We start from the raw sequence: 16,204 nt of genomic DNA, 5'->3' as shown, positions 1-16,204 counted from the left end.
GATTTGGCTTGACTTTGAAGCAGCACCATGCTAATTAATCCTGGCTCGTCCCTTTTTTCAGCTAAGAGTCAGAGCAAATTATAGCTGTACCACAGGTGAATTTGGATGTATTCAGGTTCTAAGAGTGTAATAAACTGGGGAAAAAAGTGTGTGTATTGTGCTAAGATACCAGGTCTTGAACTAGCAGAGGAGGAGAAGAAAGAGCTGGTGGTGTTGGTGTGCACAGCGGCTTCCCTGACCTCAGTAGGATTACATCAACTCCAGTAATGGAGAGTTAAAAATGAAAGAATTACAATTAGTTTTGTCCTTCCTTTGTGATCACTTGTAACTTTCATAAAATAAATTTTAATAATGATGATATACTGGTGGCTTTGTGATGGGATACTGCTAGAAAAAGTTTCCAAATTATTTTGCCCATCGCTAGCCTCTGTATGTACTGTCTTTTGTTTCACAAAGTTAAACTATTGTGTAATGATAATCCAAAGCAGAACCACCATAAAATACTTGTTTTGAGACTCTAAATAAATAATATTTGTATTTATTGAATTATATATTCAAAGGAAGTCGTCACAGATGCACAAACGAAACCCGGCTGTGCCCACGGTGTGACTTGTGCAGTTCTGTAAAAAGTACTTAAATTATTAAGGTGAAAAATGTAAGGCTTTAGCTCCAATTGCAAAAGTTCCGCAAGGCCTGCTATATCTGCTATTGTAAAATAGAGTTAAGCTTGTGACACTTTCACATTCCACAGTGTTACTACTTAACAGTATGATACGTACGAAACTTGTGTTGTTTTTTCGAGGGACTTAGCAGATGGTCCACGTCTGATGTTGTAAGTGCACAGAAGCATAACTGTTATATACTCTTTCTTTAGCATGCTTCAGAAGGCATCGTACGATTTGATGTTCAGTCTCTCTTGAAGTATGAAGATATTGCTCCATGCATAAATCTGAAAAGCTGGGTTCAAACGCTCAGGTAGAGTTTCTGGGGAACTGTATTGGAAAAGTGGGAAACCATTCCTATATAGTTAAAACAGTAACAAGTTAGCTTTAGGATAACAACAATATTCTTGTCAAATTTTAGGTAGCTTTCGAAGCCTCAATTAATAAAATTTTACAGCATTCCCTGTTTTGGTTCCTTTTATCTTTGACAGAATTTGAAAACTATGGTGACTTTCCATACAAATTATTTTCCTTAAGCTAATTTTTGTAAATGTTTTTCTTACAAAAATTCTGCAACTTCTGGAGGAGGCACTTAAAATTAGGGGGACCTTAATAGCTAAAGAAACAAATTGTGTAGTTATTTGGTACTACTGTTTGTTGTTTTGGTGGGTTTTTTTAAGCAATATTTACCTGGGAAGACTGTCTTCTCTTTCTTGCTTGATTGGAAGTGTTTTGCAGATTTTTGTGTGGAAATTTGTGTTTATCTTGTCAGTTTGACATGTGCTGATTTGAACGAAAAGCTTTGTTGGAAAGTTCCTAAATAGTGCAGCAGTTATTAAAGTTGGTCACTCACGGTGGGGGAAGAACTGTCATAGAGTTTAAGCAGTACTTTTAAGACTTGGGCCAGACAATTTAACAGTGGTCAGTAATCCAAAATTTTACGCTATTTAGGCCTCTCAGTGAGGCCTTTGTTCTCTGTCTCCAGCTTCTGGATAGTTGTAACTGGACTTGAGGTCACTAGGAGTTCATTGTTTATTGAACTTACTACATAATATTATATTCAGAAATACCCAATTTGATACACCTTAACTGAGGAAATAAAACAGTCCCTCAATACATCTTTGCCTCATTATTGGTTTGTAAATTGGAGATGTTTTTATCTCCTTGTAATATTTGAGACACTTGTCTGACAGTAAACAAACTGCAGTTAAGTCAACTAATCAGAAATATTTATGTATTTAAATAAGGCTTGAATAGTGTCTCTTGAGCGAACTAATGAGTCATAACACAGAGGGGAAAAAAGTATCAAATGGCTTCCCATTCAGTCTCTTGAGTTTCAAATGCTTGGAGGCAGAGTGAGTATTACAGAGACGTATCGCGTGGTATTACTTGGTTCTTAGGTCTTCTGTCAGCAGTCTATCTGGTGTCTGCCAGACTAGGACACCTGGGTTAAATGGACCTGTCTCATCTAATCCCCACAGATATGTTACTAAGTGACTAGTCTGTGCACTTGCCAGTGAAAGAGCTGACAGTATTATGGAAAAAATTTGATCATGTAATTAAAGGTTGTCAGAATGAATTAATGAATGAATGAGGTGGAAGCTTAAATGATGCCAGGCCACCCTCATTCTGCTCCTGTTTATTTCTGAAGCTCTGATTTTCTCATATCATTGTTATTTAGCCTATATTCGTTGATACTGAAGGTTTAAAGTGTTTGTGCTGCTCTGAACACTAGCTTGTCCTAACTAGCTGAGTTAATATTCACTACCTATGTAGTGTATGTTAACATTCTAACGTGTTACCACTCTTGATTTCTGTAAACCCTCTTACAGATTCTCTGCTGGTATCATTTTCTATAACAATTATCAACACTTTATTCTAATTACTCTTAATTATTGTACCATTAATCTTTCAGTCTATGAATAGAAGTGCCGCTTTGCAGCGTGGGTACTAGAGATGTAAAGTAATGTAATTTTCTTTTTTCCTAATCTTGGAGTGGGTTCGTTGTTTTTTTTCTTTTATGGCCTTTAATTTTGAGCGTTTAGATGTGCTTTCTAAATTCTGTGGGCTTCTTTGGCAGTCTGTAATGTCACTAAATCTTGGTTTTGCACTGACGTGCATTTCAACTGAGGAATTTATTAGGCCTGGATACTTAAAGTATTCTAAGAACTGTTACTGTTTATGCTGAATTTTGTTGTACTGGTTATGCTTCTGCTTAAGCAAGACAAATTTTCATAGAGGATACATGTTTAAAAGAGCACCTTCTATTGTTGTTTGTTGTTTAACTGCAGACCAGTGAATGCAAAAATAAAACCTTTGGGATCCAGAGATGTTTTACCCAATAATCGTCAACTGTATGAAATGATTTTGACCTATAACTTCCATCAGGTAGGGTTATATATGACTGGTTTTTTAAAAAGCTGTTAATAAATACAGCATGTTTTCTGAAAAGTTTTTAACTGTAACTAGCTTTCTGTCAGCAACAAGGTATGATGTGGTTCTCTTTGGGAGCTGCTGTTGCTTGAAATGGGCTTTAGTTCAGATATCCTTTTGAACATGTGTAATATTGCACTTGTTTTATTCAATGTGGATTAAAAATTTTAACTGTTCTTTTAATAGCCCAAGAGTGGAGAAGTAACTCCAAGCTGTCCGCTTCTTTGTGAATTGTTGTATGAATCTGAATTTGATAGTCAACTGTGGATTATTTTTGACCAGAACAAAAGACAAATGGGTTCAGGAGATGCCTATCCACACCAGGTACAGAATAATGTATTTATTTACCTTCAATTTCTTTGCACAGTGTGAAACTTAATTCTTTTTTACCTCTCAGACCGGCTATTAGCGCCTAACATTTCCTTATGCATAGGTATAATATTCTTGTATCTTCGCAAGACAGTAGGTTTAGTGTTGATATATTTGTATGAAAGAAAGTAATGACAGGTTTGTTTCCATGAAATAGAACAGTGTGATTATTTTCTCTTCCAGAGAAGGCAAGAGTTATGAGGTGTTTTATTCCTCCAAAACACTTAACTTGTGATTTCTTGTGATTTTTGACTGGTACGTTTCAAGAAGTGAATCCAAGCTCTTGTTGTCTTTGTTCGGGTTGTTTATAAAGATGATGCCTTGAGCTTTCCTACTTAAGGTGGAAATGATTCATTATTTTTTTTCTGTAATCTGACTTATGCACTGATAGATCAGAGGCTCCTGCATCAATGAAAGCTGTCTTCTGTGCTATTGATGTTTTCAAACAGCCTTTTAAATACTATAGCTGTGTTTGCTTCCTGCTGCTGTCTTTCGAAGGCATTTTTTTGGACAAGACTTGTAGATACGTGCTCTCTGTGGGAATGTCTTTCTGCTGGAACAAATGACTGTATGTCTGGATTATGTCAGAGAGGAGAAGGAAAAGGGGGAGAGGCACAAAGAAACCTTTTTCTATAGTTTTGGGGTTTGAAACTTATTTACCAATTCCAAATCACAGCTGAACTTCATCAGTCTAAAGTCCATTTTGATAGATTGCTCATTCTGGAAGTGTTCAAAACATGGACTTGTAAGAATGTCTTTTGAATCTTATAAATAAATTTCATAAATTGTTACTTAAACATTTATTCCTTAACTTGCGTTTTTCCTGTGCTATAAAGTCTGAAAATAGCCAAAGTAGTCTGTTACTTGCACCTGGTGGACCACCACCCTGTAAATCTCTGGTATTGTGTACCATAGAATGATTCTAAAGCAATTCAAAATTATTTAATTCAGGAAGAAACAGTAACAGGAAGCATGGCTCCTTAATCCAGGAGAGGGAGATTCTGAGATCTGGCTAGTTCTGAGTTGTTGTGCCTTTCTATTTAGAGCTTCTACTCTAAAAGAAGTGAAAAAAACATATTCAAAAGAATTTAAGAGATGGGGGGCCGGGGGTGGGGGGGGTGAGGTGGTTGTTGGGTATTCTTTTAGGAAGCAGGATGGATTTTTCTTGGTAAGTGGAGATGATATCTGTGTATTCCTAACTGAATATATGAAAAGCTCAGGGCAAAGAGTCTGACGGCGATTTAAACTGCAGCCTTAAATCTCAGAGGAATATTGGGTCCCTCAGTGTGAAAGCTGGTACAGTGAGACAGTAGGTGATGTCCTGTGGTCCACAGAACACCCAGAGTTACATACTAAGCTGGAAGCATCTCAAGGCAAACCTGCTAGAAGTTTTGAACAAAGTTTAGCAAGAATTCTGTTTATTATTTGAGCAGCTAATGTAGTGTTAGAATAGGAACAAATCATATCAGCCTGTTTCTGTCATCTGAAAACTTTTTTTCAGTCAATCCAAAATGGATTTTGGCTACTAGTAAGTCTTGAAAGTGCTCTAGTTTCAGGTAATTCCAAAAATAAGCAGTCTAGCATATTTTTAAAGGCCAAATCTGTATGGATCAAGAATAACATGACAGTCGTCTTATTTCTAGGGGGTTTTTTGTTGATAGTGAAGTATTTAATCTTGACATTTATGAGAACTTCTTTCTTTCAGTATTCTGTGAAACTGGAAAAAGGAGATTACACTATTCGGTTACAAATTCGTCATGAACAGAACAGTGAGCTGGATCGCATCAAAGACCTTCCATTTATTGTTTCTCACAGGTTGTCTAGTACCTTGAGCTTAGATATTTATGAAAACCATAGCCTTGCTCTCTTAGGGAAGAAGAAATCCAACAGTTTGACATTACCACCAAAACACAGTCAACCATTCTTTGTTACATCTCTGCCTGATGACAAGTAAGTTACTGAAGTCCTGTTTCTCTCATCTACATCTAATCAGCTGCCTCTGCACCTAACTAAAGTGATGCTTCGATAGTGTCTACATGTTTAGGCTTGGTAATTCCTCTTGTGTTGCTCTTTCACTGTTTGGTTTCTTTATTGTAGTCCCCATGGAACATTAGTGAACCTGTTTTTAAAACTGGACTTTCTTTCTCTGAATAGAATACCTAAAGGAGCAGGACCAGGATGTTATCTTGCAGGAGCTCTGACACTGTCTAAAACAGAACTTGGAAAGAAAGCTGTGAGTATTTGAAATGGATGACTGCTTCTTTTTCTGAAGCTTTTGAAGCAAGTAAATGGCATGCCAGGAAGTGCTGTATGCTTTTGGTACTTTAAAGAGCACTAAGTTTAGTAACATAACACGTTTTAGATCCAGTTATTTCATTATAAGGTCAGAATAACTTCTAAATAGTCCTGTTTTTATTCTTGTCTTATAATTTAAAATTTAATTGTTTTCTGAATTTTCAATTCTAATTCTTTCTCTGTAAACCCTTTTATTTCCAGAAGCAACTGCTTTTTTGTTTGTATGGCAGCCTTTAAAAATAATTTTGTTTAATTGCCTAGCTTAGTATATCTTTTGAATGAAAAATACGTGCATATACATACTGGTTTGTGCATGTTGGTTCTCTAATAAACAGCTATACTCTCCCTTGCATGCATATCATTTTCAGCAAAAATGTGCTTTCTTAACACCTACATGTTCCTTTTACAAAGTAGTAGGAATTTTGCTGACTCAAATGCATAAGCAGATAGTCTTACCTGTTGCATACTGATGTTGTCAACCACTAATATAACTGTATGCCCAACAGAATAATGTAAGATCTCTGTATGTTAAGGTAGAAAAAACCTGTAAGTTTTTGTTGCTCATAATGCAGAATCCTATAAAAATACTTCATAACTTGTATGAGTGTGTAGTGCAACAGTGAGTATAGTAACCAGATCACTCTTGTATCTAGTGCTAAGGTATTTAGAATATTCCCTTAATTATTTTTAAGATGATTACAAATCTGAGAATAAATTTAAATCAATCCTGGTGATTTTTAGTATTTAGGGGTAGTTGATCTATGTCCATATGTCACTAGATCTGGCTGAGTGACATGTATAAAACCAGAGTACGTTTTTATAGAAACTAAATTTCTATGAGTAGATAGGCACATGTCATGAGATCTTGTTGAGCAGAAAAGTTAAGTTCATTCAATACAATTTGTTTACAGGTAGTACTTTTGAGGCAGATTGCATGTTAACTGCAGGTCAGAGAATTGTCTCTCAGGAGAATTATTTGTATCAGTGAGGAAAAATGCAGCAATAAAGAACTCTAAAATACTTAGTTTTGTATTTTTTTTGATTCCTGCAAGGCTGCAAGTATACTTCGATGTAAATCCATTACAGTAGGTAGCATAGTTTCCCTAACTTGAATTCTGCACTCCTTGAACTGTTCGTTGTAATTCCTGTCTCTCTTATTTAAAAACCAGACTAAGTGGTTATATACAGTGATTTCTGGGATGTGGTGTAGGAGGTAGCTAGGTATTGCTTGTCAAATATCATGTGATGAAGAATACTTAAGAGCATATATGGAGAGAAATTCTAGCCGAGGTGCATCTCGTGTCATAGTCTCAAAGCATTACTGTTATGGTCATATTTCATTGTGAAAAGGATGATATCAAATAGCATTAGCTACTTTCTGCTGCTGTTACTGAACCTCGTTATGCACCAAGAGACAAATGAGGAGGACAAGGCAGCAAAGTTGTCTTTAGGTCAGAGCGTGGGTGCCATGTGAAAGAAAATGTATCTAATTTGTGTATATTTATTATGAACAATGCCACTGAATGGACAAAATCTCAAATTGATACTCTTGAGGCTGAATTTCTGTAATTTATTAATTTAAGCTAAGTGGTTAACAACACTTGCTTGTCTTACAGGAATAACAGACTGTATACGTGATAATGCATTGTTTTATTAATTTTTAAAACCTGACAGAGCATGCTTTAAGAGCATGTTTGATGTGACTCTAAAAGCTTAAAGATCTGTAGGTTGAAAGTATAACCATAATTGTACAGAGAAGGTGTCTCCATCCTGTGTGGTGTGTGCATGTTTTCTTACAGTATGTTATTCTAACTCCCAGGGGCAGTCTGCAGCAAAGCGACAAGGAAAATTTAAAAAGGTACTGAATGTTAGTTTTTGAAAAAGATATACTTAAGTCTTTTTGCATATGACTTAAAGAATTTGTCTACCAGTTTTGGGTTTAAATTTGTTTACCTCATCTGCCTCCTTAGTCCCAATTTATTTACTTCAGCACCTGAAGTATGTCTGCTGGTAGAATGACAAAACACTACTGTCATACAAAGCTGAGGGGCACATGAGCATCTGGATACTTCTTCAATAAGTGCTGTAAAAATGCATGTGGTGATTAGTGGTCTGTAATTTTTCTTCTATGAAATACTTGAGAATCTTCAGTGTTTGTGGTCAAGACTTTCGGTGGCAAGCATTTCTGCCTATTCTGTCTGTAAATTGAGAACTGAACACAACACTTTGATATAGAATTGAATATTTTAACTGTATCCCAAGTCTACTGAATTGACAGCTGGCTTCATTAGTCATAAAAAACACCGTAGAAAGCAGTTTTTTCTTTGGACGGATGGACTTGATTGAAAAGTCTCTCGGTTCATTATTGTGCTCAAATCACGTATAGCTTGTTATAGGCTAGAGTTTATGCAGTGACATGGCAGGTGGTAGAATTTACAGAAAGAATTTTGGAGCATGTATAAGGTATTTCAGGTGGAGGGTGAGTGACTTTTAACATAGCAATGTTTAATATTGTGCTGTCACCTAGTTTTACATTACGTAATTCAATATTCTGCTAGCAGAGACTGAAACAGTTATTAAAAAACTTTTGATAGCCTGTCTTTATAAGGTTAATGTTTTGTTTCTTGTTTTGCTTGTAAGTTGTAAGCCTACTTATATTCTTTTGTTTTCAAGGTACTGTGTTCTGGAGTGACATGCAAATTAGATCAGATTCTTGTTAGAAATAAGGAATGAGAATCGTGAATAACATGGTTTATTGCCATAATCTGTTACTTTAACAGTGAGCTGGTAACTGACCCTGCTGACTTACTCTGGTCTTGGTGTTATAACTGTGTGGGAATCTGATTAGGCTTCACATGGAGGATATTCGTACTGCATCTCAAAATCAGGCAGATCACTTTTAGAAAGGCGATTTGAAAACCTGTGTGAATGTGGGGCTTCCTGGTGAATAGGTTATAAAATCTTCACTTTGCACATCTCTAACAAGGAAGCTAAAACTCTATTCATAATTTAGTTTGCAAAACAAAACCTATTAAACAGATCCAAGAAGTTGCATGTTCTGTTTTTTCTTTAGTTTTTAGAACAGAGATTTATGTTCAGATCTGAGCAATATGCCCATCCAAGCCAAAATCAAAACTGTTCTTCTTGATACTTCCAGCTATTATTCATAAAGAGGCACCCGCATACTAGCAACAAGGAAATAAAATACAGTGTTTCAGAGCATTCATCCGTGAGAGCTCCATTAATGAATATATTTTTCTGAGAGTGTAACTCTAAGGGCTTCCTAGTTGACAAGTGTTGAATTTTTACCATGCCATGTCACATTTACGTGTGTTTATGTGATTATGTATTTTATAATACATAAAATATGTGACTTAGTAAAAAATGTGTGTAGTTTTTTTTTTCCTATTTTCACTGAGAAATCCAAGTCCTCTTGTAGGATTAGGGGTGTTAATTTGCAAATTTTCCCAATTGAATTTCATGTGTGGTGACTAGTCTGGGGAAAGCCTTTTTTGTAAACTTTTTTTTTTTTAGTTGGAGGTCTAGGGAACTTGTTAGATTGTACCTGCGTGCATGATACTACCAGCACTCCAGGGTGGGCGTTTCTGATTGTTTGAAAGTACTTTTATTTTCACAGAATCACAGAATATATGAGTCTGGAACGGAGTTCTGGCAGTTATCTGGTATATCCCCCTTGCTTGAGCGGGGTCTCCTAGAGCTAGTTTCCCAAGACCATGCCCAGACAGCATTTTAGGATCTCTATGTGTGGATATTACACAAAGTCTCTGGGCCACCTGTGCCAATCTTCAGTCACCTACACTGTGGAGAAGTATTCCAATGTCCTTGTGGCCATTGCCTCTTATCCTGTCACTGTGCAGCACTGAAGAGAGTTTGGATTTCTTTTTGCACCCTCCCTACAGATATTTATGCAGATGAGACTTCTTCCTTCCTCTCCACCCTCCCAAATGCCTTCTCTAGGCGAACAGTCCAAGCTTTTTCAGCTTTTCCTTGTAGGAAAGATGCTCTAGTCAATCATCTTCATGGACCATCATTAGACTCCCTCCAGTATGTCCATGTCTGTCTAGTGCAGAGCAGAGAAGGATCACCTTCCTCAGCCTGCTGGTAGTGTGTCAAATGAAACTCAGGATACCGTTTGCCCCCTTTGCTGCAAGGGCATGTTGCTGGCTTGCATTCAAGCCGGTGTCCACCAGGACCTCACATACTTTCCTGCAAAGCTGCTTTCCAGCTGGGTGTCCCCCAGCATGTACTGGCGTGTGGGTTTATTCTTCTCCAGGTGCAAGACTTTATAGTTCTTGTTGAACTCAATGAGGTTTTTGACAGCCCATTTCTGCAGTCTGTTAAGGGCCCTCTGGATGGCAGCATGAACCTCTTGCTGTAGCAGCCACTCCTCCCAGTTTGATGTCGTCTCTAAACTTGCTGGGGGGGTGTTCTGCCCTATCATCCAAGTCATTAATGAAGATGTTGAACAGGTTTGGATCCCGTATTGACCCACTGAGGTATACCACTAGATACTGGACTCCAACTGTGTGCTGCTGATCACCACCCGCTGGACCTGGCCATTCAGCAGGTTTCAATCTATCTTAACTGCTCATCCAGCTGATACTTCGACAGCTTCTCTATTTTGCTTGGAAGCATTTTGTGATTATGCCAGGAAATAGCAACCTGATTTCACAAAGAAGATAATGCTTTTATAAGTGGACAAAAATGTCAATGGGTTTTTTTTCCACAGAAGAAACAAGTGTCTTCTTTTTACTAGACACATACGGCAGAATTGTATGCCTAATCCATAATTTTGTGCTTGAAGGAGAGCACTGAACCCAAAACAAAACCCAAAGCAAAACTGGGCATGGGTTTTTAGTTAATGTCTTCCTGTCTTCAGTGTGTCTGGACTTAAAGAAAAGAGTCCTTGACTACTGAACCTGTCACATGTATGAAGTTCAGATTCAGTGATGTATTTCCTTTGAGCTGATCCCCACTGAAGTAGAGTTGCCCTACTGTCATGCCTTGGGAAACTGATGTACCCTTAGAAGTACCCTTGATCTCTTCGGGGGAGGCACATGATAACCAACCATGTGAAAACCACATTGGCTCTATGTACCTTTCTTTTTTTCATAACCTAACTTTTGTAATGCAGTTAGAAAGTGATTTTTTTTTTTCCCCTTGTCTCCCAAGTCTTGTACTAAGCATCTCTTTTTTTTGTTCTAACTGTCTTCTTCTGGTCTGTAAGAAGTATTTTTTTTGTTGTTTTGCATAATGCAGACCTTGAACAGCAATATGTAACAAGTAAATATGGGTCAGAAAATTTCTACATCTTTTTCCCTACTCTACCATCCTTTCCTCCAATTTGCAGTCTAACATAAAAGTATGGTTCTTTTTGACGATCATGACACTATCTCTGTTCAATCAGGAGGCCTTAAAAAAATTGAATAAAGTACACATCTAATTTAATTTTGTATAAGCGTGGCTGGTGACTTCAAGAAACTTCATTCAATTACGTAAGAGTATTGATGTAAAAATAAGCAACGTTACATAAATTGTATGCATCTTAAAGTAGATACCAGTTTCTTATGTAAATTAATCTCTGTGTGTATGCAGAAGTGCACGTTACGTTCCTTTAAGGAGCTTTTTCCTGTGGTTAGTTGCTGTGGAAATTTTAAAAGTACAAATAACTACAAATAATAGTAGTTCATATATCTTTCCATATGAAATACTGGATGTTGAAACATTGGACAACTATGTAAATTTAAATCTTTAAACAAAGTTAACTGTTACTTAAGCTCTTTTAAGAGATGACTCTTTTGAGGGCATTATGCTTTTTCTGTATGCAGTTTGTAGTTCTATTTAAAAGTAAACACACTGAGGCTCATCAAACTGTGCACAGTGCACACTGACCAAAGTGCATAGCCTATATGCTTCCAGAGTTTTTAATACTCTTAATTTTTATAGAAAATAAACAAAGGGCAACTTTGTCATTAATTTGAAAGTTTCCATCAAGTAATTTTTTCAACCGCTAATACACGTCCTCGCTTCCTTTCTATCTGTAGCACTATTTCTTTTTATAGCTATGTATAAAATTGAATCCAATACACTCCTCAAGCAGTTCTGTTGCTGTGGAACAGTTATAGTGAAATTTGAATAAGAAAACAGACTAAAAGCACTGAATTGTTCAGTTTTCTTTTCTTTAGTCTCTAATGACGAGTGTTCCTGTAATGGCAATGACAGCGTCCTTCTGGGATCTTCTGGTATTGAGGGGGTTGCCAAGCTTTATAAAGAATGCTAGTGTTTGCAGACAAAGTAGAGAGAAGAAAGAAACCTTTAGTCCATCTTGTAGTAGTTTAGTCATATGTGATAAACATCTAAACCTTATTTATCCCATGAAATAAGCTTGCCTCTAAAGAAGAGTACACCTTGTTTTCTGTAAGGCCTTTTGAAAAAGGAGGTTGACTAGGTCTGAAGCTCATTACTTTCAATGGTCATAGCTTGTAATGCTTGCAGAATCTTACGAAACCAAAACTACCTAGTTGAGAGAATGGTGAATTGACATTTTACTGTTTATGGTTTAGCTACGTAGAATAAGTCCATTAAATGAAAATGTTCATCCACATAAGTGGGAATTTGTTAATCTAATTATGCTTGGTTTTAAACTTAAACCATAATGATAGAGTCTTCTCATACAGACAGGTCTTGAGAATGCAGAGGCCGTTTAGGTACTTAAGTCCAAATATATGTTGGACTACACTGGACTACTGCTTCAGACTTTTGTACTGAACTAAGTTTTTAGGCATCTTAAAATGTTTGGTTTGCTGTAATAAGCTACGTTGTTGCTTTCTACCTTTCTAATTGCATTAGCTAGCCCCATACCAGTTCCTGATCCCTGTATCCTCCACTGCATGTGCTTGCCTCCATGACCTGTTTTGTCCTGCTCTGGCCCAAGTCTTGCTGAAGTCTGCATTGGGTGTACTGCCTGGTCATGCACTTCGTACATGAAATACATGTGTGTAGCTACACTTTACTGTGTAAAAAGCTGTGAAAGCTACACTTTAATGTAGGTTACTCACGTAAACTAGACTTTAAAACAAATATGTAAATGTCAATTCCATTGTTCATCTGCAATCACTTATTAAGTAGCTGGAAAAATTGTTTTAAGGGAATACTTTCTTACCAGCATTGTTTTCAATAATCGATAGCAAGCTACTAGTCTGTTTGAACTTTCAGTTCAAATGAAATTGTTCTGCATCAGTGTTCTTGAGTAGTTTCAGGAGCTTTTGTTGAAGTCTGTTACTGCAAGGTTATGCGTAGCAGTTTCTAACTGTCACTTTTTTACTTGTTGTTTATGTAACCTGGAATATATCATATCTTGTGCACAAGACTTCATTTCATTATACAACTTGTTTTAGGATAAACATGCCCACAAACTTGTGCCCTCACTATTTGAGGAGAGGTTTTTTGAAAAACTGCAATGTTAAAACCAACAGAAGGGCCTTTCTCGGCAATTGTAATATTCTAGAAGCAATGACTTAAATCTGATGATGGTTTGTTTGCAAATTTATATGTAAATCATCCCAACAAATGGACTTCAGGGCATAATCTAAGATGAGTTAGGGTTTTCCTTTTAAATAGCTGTAACTGATTTTCTTGTGGTAATTGTTGACTAGTGTAGCTTGAACTCAAACTGTAGTGCTATCTCTGTGCTAACATATAGGGTTTTAAAAAAAAATGCTGCAGTTGTGTTCCTAACTGGAGCACAGAAACAGGTGAAACTGAAAAGTCTGTAGCAGCAACTGGAAAACAGTTGACTGGATGGATCGCCTAATTCAGTAGGCACATGAAAGAAATACTGTCTCAGGAGAAATAAAATTGTGTATCCTGCTGCTGTTGTATTACTGTTTAGAATTTAGTCATCTTTATTCATTTGTTTATTGACAAATTTGTGGGATAGGATCTCTAACTGATTTTTTCCTTTGCCTTTTAACCAAGTTATTTGCTTTTTTTTATAAAAGCAAACAAAGAAGTCCCCACTCTTCTCTAACTAATATTATGTAAAATTATATGATTACAGAGTGTTAAACTTGCTAAATGTTAAGCTTTCTTATCTTATGCCCAGTGTGCTGTTTTAATATCTACATCCTTGTATTCCTTAAAATAAAAATTTAAAGCCATTTCTGAATTCCTAATTACCGGTACCTTTGCTCTCAGAATCCTTTCTCAATATACGGATAGCTCAGAGGTGTTCATTGCTATGATGTAGCTTTTATATAGCATCAGAAAAAAGTTTGCTATATCCTTCTCAGTGTGTGTCTCTTTTCATCCTCCAGGATATCCTTACTGTTCACTATCACCTGATACCATCACCATCAAAGACTAAAAATGGCAGCAAAGAGAAAGAAAAAGAACAGGAGAAAGAGAAGGATGTAAAAGAAGAATTTGCTGAAGCTTTAAGAGATCTAAAAATACAGTGGATGACCAAGTATGTTTACTACCATGACTACACAAGCTTGAAGCACCCATACTAAGAAATACCCAGAATCTGTACTTTCATGCTATGTCCTCTCTTCTAGGCTGGATACCACTGACATGTACAACGAGTTGAAAGAAGCGTTTCCTAATCATCTTCCATTGTACGTTGCGAGGCTTCATCAGCTGGATTCTGAAAAGGTTGTTAACCTTTAACACTTCAAAACTTGATTTGTCTTAAAACATCCTTGTCTCAATACATTCATGCAGCCTAAATGACTGAATCTTTCTTCATACATGTTTGGTCTTAAGGTGACTGACATAGTTGTGCTCAGTATTATAAAGCAGGAATGCCTAGATTGACAGCTGCCTCCCTAACTGACTGTAATTTGCTTAATCCCACAACCAAATGAAAGTAAGCGTGCCTACTTGTAGTATGTTTGCTTATCATTTGCCCCTTGTTAATTTAAACACACTGTAAGTTTCCATACCGGTTTAGGCTACAACAATATTATTCTAAATGGTAGTTACTGAAAAAAGAACACATGCCATTCTGCTCCTTTACTGGACTGGTAATTTTTCTAGAGGAATTGCTCAGACAACTGAGGACAGTAACCCCTTGAAATGACACAGCTAAATCCACCATCTGTCATTGTCCTCAAAAGTGAGAACCATGAATAGAGAAGTTTACATATCTTGAATATAAAACAACCTTGTGTATATGTCAGTAGCTTTAATATTTTTCTGTTTATTTGATTCTCATTTTATATTTATTTCTGAAATCAATAGTTGCTACCATTAGTTAAGAGAATTAATTTGTACTGGAAGGTGGTTTTCTTTCTGTAAACTATGCATTTTACATATACCCACCTCATATTTTCTAGTTTGTTTTCAGTGAAATGAACTACGTATGTAGGAAACTCTGATAATGCGAACTTATCTGTTTTGTTGAATCAAAAATTGGAGACAGTGGAGAAAAAGGCATGTTGAATTACCTAACGTTATGTCTGCATACTGTTGCAATTAACCAATGCTGGTAGAATCAGCAATCAGCTAGCGTGATTTCATAGTGCTAAACGCCTTTTTTATTCTTTTAGGAACGAATGAAAAGACTTGATGAAATTGTTGAAGCTGCAAATACCGTAATATCTCATATTGATCAGACAGCATTAGCAGTATATTTTGCCATGAAGACTGATCCCAGGCCTGATGCAACTACTATAAAAAAGTACCTACCCAGTAAATAATTTTCTTGCATCCTATTTCTGTAATCAATATACTTAATCTCTGCTTATAAGCAATGGAATGACTATAACCTCTTTTAATAACTTGTGTTGTTTTTTGGAGGGGACAGGTCATTTTAAACTTGACTGAAAAATTATTTTGTTCTCTTACTATGTTTCTAGAATGCAGCAACCCTAAAACCTGCTAGTTTCTACTTAAAAATATTAAATAAACAAGGGTGCTTTCAGGATTTAAATATGTCAGAAAAATGGGGTATTAAGTTTTTGTTTCGAGCTTCGTCACAGATCAGAGATGTGTGTGTTTTGAATACTACCTGTCTTTTCATAATATTTTGCAACATTTTGGATATGGTTTTGAAGACAAAACAACAGCAGTCTAGGAAATAACTACTTGCAAAAGATTTCTTTTGTGAAAAGCATGATGACTGTACTTGTGCTTCAGGGCATTTTTGAGACCTGATTTTCCTTCAGTTCTAGATTGTTCCTCTGAATCTTATGTATGTATCCTTAGGGAACAGTTATTTGTAGGTGACACCCTAGTCTGGAGACGGACTGTTAGATTTTGCAGTGTGTGGCATGGTGCTGCTTTAGTTGCAAACAGAGCAACAGATTTGATGATTAGGCCCTTAAAGGGGAGATGCATATTTGTTGATTACTTCAGATAAAATACGAGACTTCAGTTTTAAAACTAGTCTGTCCATTCTAGCTGCCCTGGATATTTGTGTG

At 36.5% G+C, this 16,204-nt stretch overlaps 1 protein-coding gene across 4 annotated transcripts in view; it reads left to right on the top strand.

Annotated features, from left to right (window-relative positions):
• Window positions 1-16,204, top strand: part of TPP2 (tripeptidyl peptidase 2) — a 54,711-nt gene that overhangs the window by 27,351 nt on the left and 11,156 nt on the right. For 2 of the 4 annotated variants that reach the window (XR_008449214.1, XM_054063157.1), the window contains exons 19-27: window positions 875-975; window positions 2,954-3,050; window positions 3,282-3,419; window positions 5,170-5,414; window positions 5,619-5,697; window positions 7,579-7,617; window positions 14,096-14,247; window positions 14,339-14,435; window positions 15,332-15,462. Coding sequence is in view for 3 of the 4 variants with exons in the window: in XM_054063157.1 (XP_053919132.1) it covers window positions 875-975; window positions 2,954-3,050; window positions 3,282-3,419; window positions 5,170-5,414; window positions 5,619-5,697; window positions 7,579-7,617; window positions 14,096-14,247; window positions 14,339-14,435; window positions 15,332-15,462 (1,079 nt within the window). In the remaining variant the exon portion in view is untranslated. Of the gene's footprint in view, window positions 1-874; window positions 976-2,953; window positions 3,051-3,281; window positions 3,420-5,169; window positions 5,415-5,618; window positions 5,698-7,578; window positions 7,618-14,095; window positions 14,248-14,338; window positions 14,436-15,331; window positions 15,474-16,204 lie in introns of all 4 variants that reach the window. The other 2 variants (XM_054063173.1, XM_054063163.1) reach the window with 2 other exon arrangements.

This window comes from Cuculus canorus, chromosome 1 (assembly GCF_017976375.1).
Source record: "Cuculus canorus isolate bCucCan1 chromosome 1, bCucCan1.pri, whole genome shotgun sequence".
NCBI classification, from domain to species: Eukaryota; Metazoa; Chordata; class Aves; order Cuculiformes; family Cuculidae; genus Cuculus; species Cuculus canorus.
This window is presented reverse-complemented; position numbering and strand designations above follow the sequence as displayed.